This window comes from Oncorhynchus clarkii, chromosome 19 (genome assembly GCF_045791955.1).
Source record: "Oncorhynchus clarkii lewisi isolate Uvic-CL-2024 chromosome 19, UVic_Ocla_1.0, whole genome shotgun sequence".
NCBI classification, from domain to species: domain Eukaryota; kingdom Metazoa; phylum Chordata; class Actinopteri; order Salmoniformes; family Salmonidae; genus Oncorhynchus; species Oncorhynchus clarkii.
In genome coordinates this window covers 40,132,743-40,150,814 of record NC_092165.1, presented here as the reverse complement: position 1 = coordinate 40,150,814, position 18,072 = coordinate 40,132,743, and the positions used below count along the sequence as shown (strand labels likewise).

At 43.1% G+C, this 18,072-nt stretch overlaps 1 protein-coding gene across 3 annotated transcripts in view; it reads left to right on the top strand.

Annotated features, from left to right (window-relative positions):
* The first annotated feature begins 4,738 nt into the window (after nucleotides 1-4,738).
* LOC139375182 (inositol-tetrakisphosphate 1-kinase-like) overlaps nucleotides 4,739-18,072 on the top strand; it is a 43,785-nt gene continuing 30,451 nt past the window's right edge. The window contains exons 1-3 of one of the 3 annotated variants that reach the window (XM_071116735.1): nucleotides 4,739-5,084; nucleotides 5,551-5,739; nucleotides 13,382-13,406. In XM_071116735.1, coding sequence (XP_070972836.1) covers nucleotides 5,645-5,739; nucleotides 13,382-13,406 — 120 coding nt within the window. In that variant the 5' untranslated portion in view covers nucleotides 4,739-5,084; nucleotides 5,551-5,644. The remainder of the gene's footprint in view (nucleotides 5,085-5,550; nucleotides 5,740-13,381; nucleotides 13,407-18,072) is intronic. The other 2 variants (XM_071116736.1, XM_071116737.1) reach the window with 2 other exon arrangements.

Sequence of the window (18,072 nt, the reverse complement as noted above, 5' to 3'; positions counted from 1 at the left end):
ATCCCTCCTTCCACATCATATCATAGGCACATCAAAAAAAAGACAGTTACAACAGTCTCCTTGTTCACCTGAGCCTTCCTGACCTCTGCTTCTAAACAGAGCACTGGGTCCATAGTTCCCCTTTCCTTCCTGAACCCACTCTGATGTGGCGATACCAGCCCCTTGCTCTCCAGGAAGTAAGTTACCCTCTCCGTAATCATATGTTCCAAAATGTGTGATGTGATGTGATGTTAAAGCTATTGGCCGATAACTTGTTGGCCTCGTTGGGTCCTTCCGTGGCTTCCAGATTGGTACCTCTACTGCCTTCTTCCAACTGCTTGATGGTTTCCCATCCTCCCACACTGTGTTGTACAAAACCAAAACCTTATCCAGTGCCTCATCACTAAGATGGGCCAACAAAACAAAGCACACCTCATCTTTCCCAGGTGAAGTTAAACCAGCCTTACCTATTGCCCTTTTCATCTCTGCCATTGTAAATGGTGCATTCAATGCATCATTTACATCCTCCTTTCTATCCAGCACTCCAGGATGCTCCTCTCTCGTTCTCTCTCTCCCCCTCTGCCCCTCCTCTAACAAATTTGCCAAGCTATACACTTCTACAAACACTTTGGCCATCATCTCTGCCTTCTCCTCATCTGTTACTGCCACATCCTTCCCTCTCATCAACACTGGATGATCCCACTCCCCACTAATCTCCCACACTTCTCCCACAAGTGTTGCCTTTTCAATGGTGTCACAGAACCGACGGCAACATGACCTCTTTGCCTGATGGATAATTCTTCTCACCAGGGCCTGAGCCTGCTTATACTTAATCAGATGTTGAAAGTTATGTCCTTTTCAGTACTCTAAATGCCTTGTTCCTACTCCTCAACATTGTCCAATCTACTTTCCTCCTCCTTCTCCATGAAATCTCAGGTATAGCCTCAATAGCTGCCCACACTAACGCTGTTCTCACCCAGTTATTCATACTATCCACATCCCCTCTCATATCCACCTGAGCCATCACCTGTTCACTCAGCTCCTGAAACTGATCCCACTTTGCCGTTCTAAACACCCACCTGCCTACTCCAGCCACTGACACTTCTTCCTCCCTCCGGCCTATTGTGCATAGTATGAGGTAATGATCACTCCCTACTGTCGACTCCTCCCATACCTCCCACTCACAGATTCCTGCCATCACACTAGATACCAGAGTGAGGTCCAAGACAGACTCTTTCCCTGTGGCTACATCAATCCTCGGCCATCATTCAGGCACACCAGATCTTTCATTTCCATTCGATTTTCCATCCTTGGTCATTTCCATCCATCTGCCCCCCCTCCCAGAGCGTGTTGTGGGCAGTAAAATCCTCACACTACATTACCTTACTTCTATCCTGGCACGCCACCCTCTCCAGTACTTCCAAGTCCAGTATTTGACATGGATTATAGTAATTCACTACCACCCCACTTCTCAACCACAACTCCATCACCACATATTCCTGTTCAATACCTCTGCCTAGCATCCTGTAGGGAAGTTCTTGCTTTATGAAGGTGGCACATCCCCCCCCTCCCCCTACGAACCACTATATTATCCGGTATAATAAACTCCACATTTGGTTTGAGCCATGTTTCCTGCACACAAATCACATCAGCCTTAGCAGGCATATCTACAATGAACTGCTTGATCTCCTGCCCATTAGCCAACAGGCTTTGAGCATTCTGTTGTAGTACTACTACCATAACTAAGATCCAGTAATACATGACTCCATCCTCGGCTGATTGAGGTCATCTCAAACCTCTTCCCATGTCAACTCTGTCATACTCAGATGTCTCCCAGCAGCTTTCACTATTAGCTGAATCCTCTCTGTTCTAGACTCTACTTAAGCAGTGCTATTGATAGCATATTTGGCAGTACCTGGTCCTTGAAGTGTAACAGAATAGACGTGCTATCTACCCTAACTCCACCCCTTGTTGCTTGCAATCTTTGAACATTCACTAGAACGCCTCCTCTCAAATTGTCCCTTATCTCTTTAGTGCTGTCACTCACAGGCCCCCCTGTTATCACCCCTTTAATCCACTGCTTCCCTGCTTGATCATTCCAGCTGCTCGACACCACCTTACACTTCCCTAGTTGCTTCATTCAGAGCTTTTTCCCTCTGCGCCATGTCCTTCCAGAACACCAACACGCTTCCATCTCTTAGCACTTTAGCAATGACAACTTCCCCAATCAACTCTTATCACAGCCGTCAACCTTATCGGACTCTTCACCCCGACTCCCATTTCCCCCCTAAACTTCAGAATCATTTTCTGCTCTTCCTCATCTCCATGCTCATCTCGTGTCTGATCTTACTCTTCCTCGGCACTTTCTAACTCCGAACTGCCGCTAGCGTTGGAAACTGTTGGTCTCCTCAAACTTCATTTTCTGCCTCCTTTCTGCCTCCATAGACTTCTCGGTCCCCTTCAAACCCCTGCTCCCTTTCTCTCCCACTTTCTCTCATTCTTACCCCCTCCTTTATTTGTACCACTATGCTCCATACTTTCTTCTCCATCACTATCTCCTACCACCTCTGACCCAGTCACAGCACAGCCGTGCCAAACCGTCGCCACACCGAGTAAAGTTTGATTGTTTGTTTATGAACGATTGATCGCTAGTCACAGCTTTCCAAACAGTCAGCCAGCTCGACTTGCGTTCCCCGTCGTTCAACAACCGACACTGATATGAAATGCCCACTTACGTCCCTGGTATAATGGCGGTCAGAAAACAAACGTTTAAGGCGCATGCCGCCACCTACTGTGCTGAAGTCTGCGAGCATCCATGGTTTGCCTAATTCTGTACTACTAAGAAAAAATAAATAAACAAATAAATCCCTACTAATTTCGAACAAACCCTCCCCTCCCCTTGTGTTGTAATGTGTTAATAACATTTAGACTACGTTACCCAGCAGGCTAGGCAGATGGTTAAAGGATGCCTTGCATGGCTAAACATGGAGTTTTCTAGCTGAAGTATATGTTCATTAAAAGTAGTTAAACCTACGCCCCGGGTTGTCATTATATATGGAACAAACATAACACCCCTAAAATCATGGGTGACTAGGTCTGGTTCGCAGTCGACATTCCAATTCATCCCAAAGATGTTCGATGGGGTTGAGGTCAGGGCACTGTGCAGGCCAGTCAAGTTCTTTCTCACCGATCTCGACAAACCATTTCTGTATGAACCTTGTTTTGTGCACGGCAAACTGTTGCCACAAAGTTGGAAGCACAGAATCGTCTAGATTGTCATTGTATGCTGTAGCGTTAAGTTTTCCCTTCACTGGAACTAAGGGGCCCACCCCGAACCATGAAAAACAGCCCCAGACCATTATAACTCCTCCACCAAACCTTACAGTTGGAACTATGCATTCGGGCAGGTAGCATTCTCCTTACATCCGCCAAACCCAGATTCATCAGTCGGATTGCCAGATGGTAAAGCATGATTCACCACTCCAGCCGACGCTCGGCATTGTGCATGGGGATCTTAGGCTTGTGTGCAGCTGCTCGGCCAATGAAACCCAAGTTTATTCGAGCTGCAGCCACAGCAAATTGAACTGAATTATCCCATTTCCTTGGAAACCAAACACTGATTGACTTTTCCTATCCTACTCAGACGGAAAATATTGTTAATCTAGAATTAATGATAAAACGGTTAATTAATCATTCCAGGAATTAATCAATAAATTATCTTGAATTTTAATTAACCAAAAGTCACAACAGTGGTACAATTAATGACCCTGGCCTACTACTCACAGGGATCCTCTCAGGCTCCCTCACCATTTGCCCTCCATTCTCAACTGTCCTCACTGCCTCAGCATATGACACTTTCTGCACTGCTCTTACCCTGGAAACTTCAACCTGTCTCACTCTCACAGGACATTTCTGATCCCCAGCAACATAGCCACCCCCACAATTGAAACACCTAACTTTTTCCACCAGAATTACACATTCCTTTGTCCCATGCCCTCCTGCACACTTCTCACACCTCGGAATCTCCCTCCTACATACTGCTGCAACATTACCATAATATTGGCACCTAAAACACCGTAGTGGGCTCCGAAACAACAGCTCTCACAGGAAAACGGATATACCCTAGCATAACGTCATCCGGCAAACACTCTGCATCAAAATTCAGAAGGACAGACAGGGTCTCCTCAGTCTCGTACTCGCCAGTGGGTCTTTGTCACACCGAACAGTGTGCATCCCAGACACTGGGGATCCTCAACTTCAGTTGATCCACCTCAACACTCAACGTCACCCCAGTTATCACTCCTTTCAGCAGGGCTCTGCTCCGGAGAGCAAAGCAGGACACATCTATCGTCCGAGTCACAAAATATGTAGCGCCCTCGCCCTCTGGGCAGCAGACACACAAAAAATCAGGACTGAGTTTGGTAAACTCTGCTTGAGGACTTCTGAGACAAAACCAACTTCAACATTCAATATATTTTACCAGCAGATGGCGCAATGGTAGTTCCTAGAAACATTCACCAGTTTGAATGATAATGTGTTCCTTCTGTATCATTAGGTTTAAAGGCAGGTGTTAGGGGGAGTTGAGGCATACATTTCGAATATGTTGTGTTTCATTTCAAAAGTGTAGTTGTTTTTTCAGATGAAGTAAAAAAAATGTTTTAATGGAATCCACACATCTTACCAAAAAAATAAGACCACGTTCCCTTTAAGGGTTAAGTATTTATTGCTGCCACATAGGGGAGCTGTTGTTTAAACTGACGTCAAAGACATTACAGTATGGCTTTGAAGCTGTGCTGACGTGCTCTTATTTTCTAATGAGGGTGAAAAACTCTGCCCTGTTTGACAGCAAGGTAGCTAGCGGTATGCATAGTTGTTTAGGGGGTACGCGCTAGGGCTACCTAAATGAGCACGACTCGAGAGTGTGTGTGTACTGTCAGTTAGGGTCCAATTTTGACCAGTCTAGATTGAAGAGAAGACCTCCGCGCAGTCATAACAACTTCAGCTTCAACATCCAGCGGAACGGAGAATGGACAGCTATCAGGCTAGCTAGGTGGCTATCCTTACTAGGACAACGACATTTAGGGAGGAAATGTGCTAGCTAGCTGGTAGCTATACATTTGATTGAACTTCTGATATTTATTAGCTGTGCATTTCTGCTTCTCCTCGAGCTTTGTCATTATGCTCGAGAATGTTTCCAGAAACCACCTTAGCTAGCTATGTATATTATTAGTAATAATTTGGTTTATGTTGTGGCGCATCTGTAGAAATTAGTCTCTTTTCGGGAAATTCAGCTAGCCAATCAGGGGGGGGAAGACGATTTATCTACGGGACACATTTGTTTTATCTGGTTAACATTAATGTAGGTAGCTAATAGTTATTTGACATTAAGTAAAGTTGGCTGTATAGTTAACGTACGCTAGCACTGTCATAAACTGAATATTGTTATGGCTGACTAACGTTAGTTTGCTAGCGAACTAAAGTAGTTGGAAGATTTGAGGAGAATCAACCTATCTGGTTTCCTCACATAATACGAAATGCTAGCTAGCTAAGTAATTCGTCCCTTCCCTCTAGGTTCGTGTGAGACGACGGCTTCCTGTTTTCCAGGTTGAATCGACAGTAACTGTTAACATCTGCATTAAGAACATACGTTAGGTGAGGTGGAGAGATGCAGACTTTTTTGAAAGGCAGAAGAGTGGGCTACTGGCTCAGCGAGAAGAAGATGAAGAAGCTGAATTTTCAGGCCTTCGCTGATTTGTGCAGGTATGTGGTGAGAACACTGCTGCTACTGGTGGTTACATTTTCAGTCCACTGTACAGTAGTTAGTCGTGAAAGGATATAGACAGCACTATTGAAGAGATGCAGTGTAGCTACAGTATGTAGCTATTTGTTACACGTATCCAGTCTCGAAAATATGGCTAGGTAATCATATCTTTAACTGTGACCAATGTCCACTCCATTTAATGGCCTCAAGAACCAATAATTGATCCATCTTTTCTTAACTGATATATTTTGGAATACACATTTTGAAGAGGCTATGACAAATTCTGTGGTCTGTAGAGAACACTTTACTTGCTTACATTGGGTAGGCTAAACCCCAGAATCTGTGGTAGATTTCACACACATTCAAATAATGGAACCAAAGTGAGCTCGAGCTCAATTTGCATCTATCATGTAACTGTTTCTGGGCCATGTTAATTTCTCAATGTCTCTGAATAGACAGCCTTTTTATATATGAAACAGAATTACAGTGATTGACATAACAGGGTTTCCCTATTGCCTTGTGCAAGCAGTTTCTCATTGGGCAGGTGATTTGTTGTTACTGGCAATAACCAAAATGCAAATAACTCTGTTTTTTCTTGTTCCTTCCCAGTGTAAAGTTGAAACTGATGCATTTACATTTTTGGGGCAAGTGCTTATAAAGTATTCAGACCCTTTGACTTTGTCCACATTTTGTTATGTTACAGCCTTACTCTGAAATGGATTAAAACTTTTTTATCCTCAGCAATCTACACACAATGCCCCATAATGACAAAGCGAAAACAGGTTTTTAGAAAAAAAAATACCTTACTTACACAAGTATTCAGAACCTTTACTAGGAGATGCAAAATTGAGATCAGGTGCATCCTGTTTCCATTGATCATCCTTGAGACATGAAAGGGAAAGGCCTGTCTAAGGTTCCACAGTTGACAGTGCATGTCAGAGCAAAAACCAAGCCATGAGGTCAAAGGAATTGTCCGTAGAGCGCAGACATTTTTTATTTAACCTTTATTTAACCAGTTAGGCCAGTTGAGAACACGTTCTCATTTACAACTGCAACCTGGCCAAGATGAAGCAAAGCAGTGCAACAAAAAACAACAGTTACACATGGGATTAACAGAAGTACAGTCAATAGCAATAGAAAAATCTATATACAGTGTGTGCAAATGGAGTAGAGGTAAGGCAATAAATAGGCCATAGTAGCGAAATAATTACAATTCAGCAAATTAACACGAGTGATAGATGTGCAGATGATGATGATGTGCAAGTAGAAATACTGGTGTGCAAAAAAGTTAATAAAAACTATGGGGGTGAGGTAGGTAGCTGGATGGCCTATTTACAGATGGGCTGTGTGCAGCAATCGGTGAGCTGCTCAGATAGCTGATGCTTAAAGTTAGTGAGGGAGAGAAGTCTCCAACTTCATCGATTTTTGCACATCGTTCCAGTCATTGGCAGCAGAGAACTGGAAGGAAAGGCGGCCAAAGGAGGTGTTTGCTTTGGGGATGACCAGTGAGATATTCCTGCTGGAGCGCGTGCTATGGGTGGGTGTTATGGTGACCAGTGAGCTGAGAAGGTGGCGCTTTACCTAGCAATGACTTATAGGTGACCTGGAGCCAGTGGGTCTGGTGACGAATATGTAGTGAGGGCCAGCCGACGAGAGGATACAGGTTGCAGTGGTGGGTGAATGGGGCTTTGGTGACTAAACGGCTGGCACTGCATCCAGTTTGCTGAGTGGAGTTTTGGTTGCTATTTTGTAAATGACATCGCAGAAGTCTAGGATCGGTAGGATAGTCAGTTTAATTAACGAGGGTGTGTTTGGCAGCGTGAGTGAAGGAGGCTTTGTTGCGAAATAGGAAGCCGACTCTAGATTTCATTTTGGTTTGTAGATGCTTAATGTCTGGAAGGAGAGTTTACAGTCTAACCAGACACCTAGAATATGTGGACAACTACAAATACCTAAGTCAGAACCTTCCAGAGTTTTGATGTTGGGTGGGCGGGTTCTGGCAGCAATCGGTTGAACATGCATTTAGTGTTATTTGCATTTAAGAGCAGTTGGAGGCCACGGAAAGAGTGTTGTATGGCATTGAAGCTCGTCTGGAGGTTTGTTAACACAGCGTCCAAAGTAGGGCCAGATGTATCCTGAATGGTGTTGTCTGCGTAGAGGTGGATCAAGGAATCACCCGCAGCAAGAGCAACATTGATGTATACAGAGAAAAGGGTTGGTCTGAGAGTTGAACCCTGTGATCCCCCCCCCATAGAGACTGCCAGAGGCCCTCCGATTTGACACGCTGAACTGTCTGAGAAGTAGTTGGTGAACCAGGCGAGGCAGTCATTTGACAAACCAAGGGCGGCAGGGTAGCCTAGTGGTTAGAGTGTTGGACTAGTAACCGGAAGGTTGCAAGTTCAAACCCCCGAGCTGACAAGGTACAAATCTGTCGTTCTGCCCCTGAACAGGCAGTTAACCCACTGTTCCTAGGCCGTCATTGAAAATAAGAATTTGTTCTTAAGTAACTGACTTGCCTAGTTAAATTAAAGGTAAAAAAAAAAATAATAATAATTTAAAAGGCTGTTGTGTCTGTCAATAAGAATACGGTGATTGACAGAGTCAAAAGCCTTGGCCAGGTCGACGAAGATGGCTGCATCTTTTATCGATGCTTATTGAAATTTTCGATTTATCAGTGGTGACATTGTTTCCTAGCCTCAGTGCAGTGGGCAGCTGGGAGGAGGTGCTCTAATTCTCCATGGACTTTACAGTGTCCCAGAACCTTTTGGAGTTAGAGCTGCAGGATGCAAATTTCTCTTTGCAAAGCTAGCCTTTGCTTTCCTAACTGACTGTGTGTATTGGTTCCTGACTTCCCTGAAAAGTTGCATATCGCGGAGACTATTCCATGCTAGTGCAGTACGCCACATTATGTTTTTGTGCTGGTTGAGGGCAGTCCGGTATGGAGTGACCCAACAAGGGCTATATCTTTTGTTCTACATTTTGAGGGGCATGCTTATTTAAGATGGCGAGGAAATGACTTGAAGCATAATTAGACCTTTGATTGGTCTCCTGTGATGTGATAATTGCTCTCTGCGTGATGCTGAGTTCTGTATGTGTGGGCACAAGAGTTGTGGCACACTAGTGTGAAGGAGGCTCTCACCATTACTGTTTGAGTCCTCATTGAGAGAAATGTATGAATTTGTCTAGTCTAATGATTTCACTGAAAAAAAGATGACCAGAGAGGTTGTGGTGAATGTAGGCCTTAAATATTACACCAGCAGATGGGGGGGGAAGCAATTGTTTGTTGTGTATTTGTATTTATTATGGATCCCCAATAGCCACTGCCAAGGCAGCAGCTACTCTTCCTGGGGTCCAGCACAATTAAGGCAGTTAAAACATTTAAAAAACAACAACATTGCAATACATTCACAACCGATTTCACAACACATTAACTGTGTGCCTTCAGGCCACTACTCTACTACCACACATACGTGTGTGTGTGTGTAAGATGGGGGGTATGTGGGTGCGGTTTGTGGCTCCAGGTGCCTCTCTTATAACATGGGTGTGTTAGGTTTGTGAAACCTGAGCAACTGGAATTTGGAAAAGAGGCTTTACTAAAGCACCTAGTAGGTGTATGTGCAATGTGCTTGACTCTCGAGTAGAGGGAGATGGTATCTCTTACCTTACATTGTGCCTTGCTGTATCAGTCTCCAGCAGAGTGAATGGTTATATAAGGCGATGTAAAGTGGGGCAGGGATTGCATTGGATTTCCTCAGCAGAACTGACTGTAAACCCTGCCTGCTGATGGCTAAATAGTGCTGTATTTGGTATCAACAAGCAGGGATGGGACCCACAACACTCAGGCAAACTGGCTTTAATCAGTCCTTTCTCTCTGTTGCCTGTGTTTTAGGAGTGTCACACTCAGCCCGTGTGAAAACACTTAAAGGGCAGACAATGTGAAATGACCAAAAACCATTCAACTAGGGCAGGTCTGTGTGTTAGGTAGGATATTTTTTCAGAGTGGATTCTCTCTGCTGATGGCAGTGGTGAGTGATTTTCACCTTGCCAAGGGAGCTGTTGACTCAAAGAAACCTGATTGAGCCAGCACAGATTATGACAATGTAATCCTCCAAATATTTTAAATCTCTTCATAACCCTCCAACCAAATGACTCCCTCTGGAGGATGGCTCGGCGTGTAGTATGTAGGTTATAGGGTGGTTAGTGATGGGTTTGAACAATCAAATCTTCTGTGTTTTGCCTACTCTTGGAAAATATAATTAAGGAATAGGGATGGGCATTTTTAAATGATTTTAAGTATTCATATAGTATCTTTTTATTTTTTATTTTAAGATGGTTTAAATCTTGTTTTTAAAAAAGCCGGTGCGATGCTCTGTCTCAGTCTCTGGCAAGGAGATGGGGATAGAAAGTAGCCAAACTGACTTGCAAGTTAGACAAACTTGTTGCAGCCATAAGTTACCATCTGGTAGTGCCGGTCTTGACTGCATCAAATTGTTGTAAAGAAGCTAGCTACAGTAGCCAGCCAACTAACTAGCTAGCTAAAGTAGCAAGGCTAATTGAGGCTATTTTGCTGCGCTCTCTGTCCAATGTCTACATCTCCATTCATATGAAACAACCACCACCTACCTACCTGTTGGTTGATCATTTAGCCAATGTAATTCTGTCATTTTAATTACATTTTGCATTGATTTAGAAATCTCCCACCTCACTTGCTACACATGGACTATAGTCACATTAAGAAGCTACACGTGAAACGGATTATTTATTTATTTTTTTAAATGGGGGGCACTGTCATTTAAACTGTTTAACGTTTCAAATGTAATGGTCTATACTTGTAGGCTATGTTGCATAGATCATTTTATTACATTTTTGACTAAACCTTAAATGTTATTTTACTATGAATGCTCTCCGAGGTAATCAAATGCTAACGTGCGTTTAGCTATTGGAATAACCGTGCCCATCCCTTTTTGAAGGGGGTGTCATTTCGCCTAGTACTAAGTAGCAGGTTATTCCTTGCTGTAACATGTACTCCACTTGTCACCTATTTTACTGCACTAAGGTCAAAGGTTTGTTTGGAGTGTGCCTGTGTGCATGGTGCCATTGGCCTAACACACACACACACACCATGATTTCTAGCTGTAGGTTATATTGCTGTCAATAGTCTGAAGTATCATTTCAGTTTCACAAAGAGAAAATGTGTCCACTATTGTAGGACTTCCTTTCTGATTGCAATATGTGGTCACTAGGGATGTAACAATTCACCCATAGGCATTGGTCCCTGGTTCAAATGTTTAAGATGAGTGCATCAGTCTGGGAGTCCAAACTGATCCAAATGCAACATGCATTGGTAAGAAAGCAGAATTCAAACGTTATGAATTGCCGGCTCAGTAAAATGTTTTACTCATATAATAAATGTTTATGCCTTACTCCGAGAATACCTAATCTTGTGACAATTGTCATCTCCTTCTGTGTCTAACTAAGCATGTAATTATGTTTAGTCATCAGAAAGCCCGGTCTCATTGAGGCCGCTAATCACCATTAAAATCTACAGCTCTGTGGAAGATGCCATCTCTCTTCCGTGTTTGCGTTTGGACCTCATGCTTTCATAATGAGGAAATATCTGATCTAGACAACCGCTCCCATAGAACCAGCAGGTTTCTACATGTCCCATCCCTCTCACTGCCTTGACAGATTTCTAAGAAGCTTGAACAGCTTCTATTGAAACAAAAATACCCTCAAGCATTCTGACATGGTGCCCACTGAAAGTTCACTGTTTTTCCACATACCCTAGCTTAGTGTTCATTCCGTCCTCCATCCATATTTGTCTGTATGTTCAGATGAGTAGGACCTGCATGTCGTCACTACTTGATGACCTCTAACATTTGTTTTGATCACTGTGTTTTTATAGTACGGAAAACACTCAAACTTGAACTCAGCCACTTAAGGTCATTTCATACTGCTTTTGTCTTAGCTCCAGGCTGTCTTAGCTCCAGGCTGTCTTAGCTCCAGGCTAGGCTGGCCCTAGACTTAGCTTTAGCCCTGGGCTAAAGATTCACACTTGTATTCCAAAGCCCTGGGACAATGGACAAACACAACATGCGACCAACATTCTATATCTGACATGCAACCAATGTTATAAGCAAGACATTTATTAACACACTATTAAATGTTGCTTCTAGCCTAGCATTTGACTTCCAACAGTCATGGTTTGTATAAACCTTGCTGTTTTCCTGTCGGCATCCTCGTAAACAATGTTTCACTTTTGAAATTCTATCACGCGAATGCTGTGAACGAATGAGACCTCAACTTTTCTGATTCAGGGGAATTAATGCAACACAATTACTGTCATGGATATATGCAATTAAATGTCAATAGAAATCTATGAAAACAGAGAGATCGAGTTTTCTACCATTCCAGCTGTGGAGTTAGTAGCTTTACTTGGCTAAGTGAAGACTTTAGCCCGCCTGCATTGCAACCATTTTTGTTTGGCCTAGCAACCAATGTTTTTGGATTAAATAGTTTGAAATTACTTATGCTTTTTATGCGCATTATTTTCATATGTCAGTTAAGTGAATGTGCCACTTGCGATTGGGCAGTCTACGCATTGCTCTTGACCCCGTTTCACACGTAATATTTTGGCACTGTTTCTGGGGCTAACCCCAAAGTCTGTGTGAACCCTGCTCTGGTGCAGGGCCAGCTAGCCCTGGGCTAAGGTTGGTGCTAGCTGACTTTAGAATGTGCAAGTATGAACACTCGCTTAGCCCCGGGCTAAGCTCTCCCTTAGCCCCGGGCTAAGGACACTCTTAACCCTGAGCTAAGTTGCAGTGTGAACGGCCTTTATACTACTTCTGTTTGTTTGGGCAGACTGGGGTGGATATGAAAGACTGTCAAGTCCTTCAGTGGTCGTCGGACAGCATTGTGGTTTATTACGTTAGAGCAGCTGGATGTCTCTTACACAAACGCTACTAAGGACTTCGCTCTTGTAGGTTGGTGCGTTGCCAAGCAACCCTTCCTTTTTTATATATATATTTTTTTTATTTATTTATTTTTACCGAAAGCTCCATCGCTGTGTCTTTGAAAAGTAAAGGCATTCCCTGGCCCTGGACTCCCAGACTAAGCATTCAGAGATGATTTAATTTAGACTTAATGGCCATTTATTTATGAATTCCTAGAACAAATTCACATTCTATTCTTGAGTGTTATGCCACTGGTTTCCATTCCCAGAATTTCATAAGATTTGTGTGTTCTGAATTTAAACACTGATGCTGAAGTCTGGCACTTAAGTATATCACTGTCAATGTTTTATGCGAGACAGACTCCGGACCATTGAAGTGGTGAGGTGCATGCGCTATCTTGGTTTCTTTGCCAACCATCTCGCTGCCCTTCAAAACAGCCATAACATTTGTAATGGTGTGAGATTCCCCTTATGATTGGTAGCCATTTTGGTTCACCACTACAGAGAGCTTGAAAATACACTGGAGAATTGTAGTCAATTTTGTTTTAATGTCTGCAGATTTGTTAGGGTAATCTGTTGGAGTTAAGGCATTGCTGTGTCTCTTCCCCCAACCTCTACATTTTCAGGATATTACAATAATGAATGATTGTACACATTCTGATTTGTTTTTTTTCTTATCTGCCTTTCAGGAAAAGAGGAATAGAAGTGGTCCAGGTAAGTTCAATAAGACATTAACTCAATTACCCAATTACTCAATTGCCTTTTTTTAAATTGAGATTAAAAGATTAATTGGGGAATATCCTGCTCCCACAAGCACTGTTCATACCCCTGTTGTTGGTGGAGAGAATTTTGCAGGTCTGAAGATTATTTCCTGCAGTTCTTCAGATGTTGTCATGGGTTGCAAAGAACATGCATCATTGGTTTCAACACACTTGAAAAGTTTAGCAGTTATCCAGAAAAGAATGCAGATGAATAGCCTATCCCTACTTCTAATCCCTATGAACTTTGATATATGTTTGAACACACTGTTTGATTCTAGTTTGTTCCTGTTGCCTAACCGAGATCTGGTGTTTGTGCCCACTATGTCCATGCTTTAAAATTGAATATTGTATTGAGCAACACCTGTCTAAAGCTGCTGAAATCCAGAGAATTTGTACATGTTACCTGGGTTTGTACATTGAGGCAGAGCGTGCATGGTTCATATCACGGGTGGATGGGGAGAATACTGGAGGAAGAATGATTGATGAGCACCGTTAGCCCCATCCCCTTCGTCCACTCATCCATCCAGTAGCCTGGCCTGTCAGTGTGGACGTTTCGGCTTCTTTAGGATATGACACAGCCCTTCATGTCTCCCTACTCCCAGATATTTCCCAGATATTCTACTGTAAACGGCCGGTGGTGGAAACAGTGTGCATGTTTCCACCGTCTCCTCATAGATGCCTCATGTAGATGCTCCCCAGGCCCCTGTTCTGTATGTCTGTGAGGAGGCAAGAGTAACATGAGCACCACCAATAATGGGCTTCCTGCTTGGGGCATTACTTCTCAGGTCATTTCAACAACCAAATGTGTGTTCACATCCGGGAAGATGTTATCTTTTGTCTTTCATTGAAACACTAGTGACCGTTTGTCATGTGCAGGTTGCGTAGTATGAGTGACTGTGTCCCAGGGCTCTGAATAGCTCTCTGCAATCTGTTTGTTAACTGAAAAATTGAGGAAATCGAGAGCCATTCATTTCCCTGCCTCTCGTTTTTGTGGTGTATTTCACTCTTTCTATGTAGTCTTATGATCTTTCTCCTTTTTTTTTCTGGAGATATCTCCAGCACACCCAGACAGAAAGACATACAGGGAATGGTCCCAAAGTAAACAGTGCTTTGTTTCTCAGAGCGCTCTCATCTCTCCCAAAAGGCCAGCAGTTCCTTACAGCCCAGACCCTGTGGAACCCCCACCCCTCTCCTCCACACACACAGGTCTACAACCACCAGGGCTATCTCTGGCCTCTCCCATGCTCAGACTTTTAGCTGTGCTGTCAATGCCAATTGGGAGAGCACAATTTTAGTCTGTGGGCTGCCTGGAAGGTGAGGGCTGTGCCAGTCAGGTTTTCTTGTGGCACGACCTCCTCGCATGGGAGACGATGGTATCCATTGACATGCTCTGGCGTTGTTACGTTGTACATGTATAAAGCTGTCACCCCCTATTATAAGGAGGGACTGAGATGCTCTGTTGGGAGGCAGAGCGAGTGGGGCACAGAGGGTCATAGAGGTTCCCAAACAGTCTTTTCACATTGTTTACAGGATAAAGAACACATTTCACATAAATTTAGCTAAATCCCCTGTTTTATGTGCTGTTTAATACTGACTTCTGATCCTGATATTTGCAAACATTTTAGGGACAGTTCGATGCAATTAACCCTTTCAAATGAAATGTGACACACTAGCCTGAGCCAGTGAAACATGACAATGTTCTCTTACAGGTCTGTGTGCTTCCCAGAGGAATCAGTCACAATAGCGAGCCAGTCTGGTCGTGATATGCCTATATGTTTTGATTGGGATGTTGTCTTCTACACTATTTGGAGGGGTGTGTGTGACTGTACAAGGAGAACTCTTTTACTATGTCGGTCTGAATGTGTGGTGAATCTCTGAGGCTGTTGTCTGATCAAGGTTAAAACCCACTCCACCACACACCTCCTGTTCCAGATAAGCTTCAGGCTCGCAGCCTTCACTTATGTCCTTGTAGTCTTCAAGCTGATCCTGTTGATAACGTCCAGGTCTCTATCTGGTGGTAAACAAGGTCAATAATGGCAACCAAAATAATCATGTTCTAAACTCGATCATTCCTTGCATAAACATTTGGGAAATTTACTTTCCTTTGAACAGGGCTTTTTGGTTCACTTTGATGTAGTCTGGGTAATTGTTTTATTTTCTGTTAATACCTAATTCATGGGACTTACCTCACTGATTTTAAATGCGGACAAAAAATGGCCGTAGAACGTTGTTGTATTTTAAGCAAAGGGAATGAGTCTTTTTGCTAAGAACCTTTCTGGGGCCATGATGGACCGTTTCCTCCTTAGGCCCATTAATCCCTATCACTCATTTACTGGAGCAGAGCTTGCAATAAAGTAACATTAATGTCCCTCTTGAAAATCGAAGTTTACTAATGTCAATGACAGATGTAGCACTATAGAGCATGGCAGCAGTTGTGACATCATGCTCTGTGAACAGACCTAAATCGGTCGGCCCTAAGGGAGCTCATTTCATATTTCTAGTGTGGGAAAAACTTTAGCCTGTCTGGGGGGGAGAGAGGGAAGAGTCAGAGGAACCTTTTGTTCCGCCTCAATCTTCATCCTTTTCATGTATCCACAATCTGTCCTTACACACTCCCTGTTGTGGTACTCCCACCATTCATGCTGATCCTCCTCTAAGCGATTTCCACAACCTCATCAATATTGACACGTTTGCCCTGAGCTTATGAGCGAGCGGCCGTCTCCTAGAGATCCATACATTAGTCTGTCCTTATTATTCAGAGCTGATCAAACCCACTAGACTTGGGACACCAATGTTCTCTGCCAGAACTGATCAAGGAAAATGGCCATTGCTGTCCAGGAAAAATATAATTAAATGTATCATGCGCTGAGTGCTAGGGAATTTCAAGTTCATTTCCTGGTTGCTACTGTATCTCTCCCACAGATCTTTTTTTTTAATTGAAGCCCATTGAGATTGATAATACTCACTCCAAGAAGCATTACGTAGCTGACTGCTCTTCTAGTCCATTGGGAGTAGCTACTAGCCATAGGAATCCAACATCCTAGTGGGGGTGATCTTTTGGATTTCATTTTGCAGCTTAATTCAGGGACTCCTGACTGAGGCGATTAAGTGACTGCCTACTTGACTCAACCAGTTTGATACCTATTGCAGTGATTGAACAATAACTGTGGGGTTATTTGGAATACTCAGTCAGTGGGATTTTAATGATTTATATTGTATCTTCAGCCCACCCATTGGGTGTTTACTAGTGCTGAACAACTTAAACAATTTATTAAAAATGGTGTGTGGGTGGGGGGGGTAGGTTATTAAACAACTGATTGACCAACGTCTGTTCAATTACTTGCATTCCATTTACTTCTGCTTTTTTTGTGAGCCCAACGTGCCGTTTCTCTAGCGAGAAATCAAATAATTCACGAGCAAGTAAGTCCAGAACTATATGGGAAAGGGGGATACCTAGTTGTCCAACAATGTATTCCACTGAAATGTGTCTTTCGCATTTAACCCAACCCCTCTGAATCAGAGGTGCGGGGGCCTGACTTAATCGGATGCCGAGCTGAAGGGAGTTGTAGTTTTCATTAAGTAGATATTCTACCTACACTGAACAAAAATGTAAAGTGTTGGTGTCATGAGCTGAAATAAAACATCAGATGTTCCATATGCATAAAAAGGTTATTTCTCTCAAATTTGGTTACATCCCTGTTAGTGAGCATTTCTCCTTTGCCATTACAATCCATCCACCTGACAGGTGTGGCGCATCATGAAGCTGATTAAATAGCACGATCATTACACAGGTGAACCTTGTGCTATAGACAAAAGGCCACTTTAAAATGTACAGTTTTGACACAACACAATGTTACAAATGTCTCAAGTTTTGAGGGAGTGTGCAATTGGAATGGTGACTGCCGGAATGTCCACCAAAGCTGTTGCCAGAGAATTTAATGTTAATTTCTCTGGACGGTATGTCCAACTGGACCCAAGCGCAGATCACGTGTTACCATGCCAGCCCAGGACCTCCACATCCGGCTTCTTCACCTGCAGGATGGTCTGTGGGGATAAATCATTCTAACTGGCTGGGCCTGGCTCCCCAGTGGGTGGGCCTATGTCCACCATGGCTGCACCACTGCCCAGTCATGTGAAATCCATAGATTAGGGCCTCACGATTTTCTTTACATTTCCTTATGAACTGTAACTCGGTTACATTTTTGAAATAGTTGTAAGTTGTGTTTTCATATTTTTGTTCTGTATAGTTTATCGACGAAACATGGTAATTAAGAGTTTTACGCCTATGTTAGGTTAAATACACACAGACAACATAGGCCACTGCATGATAGAGGAATGCAGACAACCCAATGACGAGCGCGAGTGACAGTTTGTGAAAGTATGCATTATCTTTAAAGAACTAGTAAATTGATTGCTGCAGCTCTGTCTGACAGTGTATTTGGACCCCTTTTTCCAAATTTTGTTACGTTACAGCCTTATTCTACAATGGATTGTTTTCCCTTGTTTGTTTACCATGATTCCACATGTTTTGATGTATTCACTATTATTCTGCAATGTAGAAAATAATTTAAAAATAAATAAAGAGACCCCTGGAATGAGTATTTGTCAACTTTTGACTG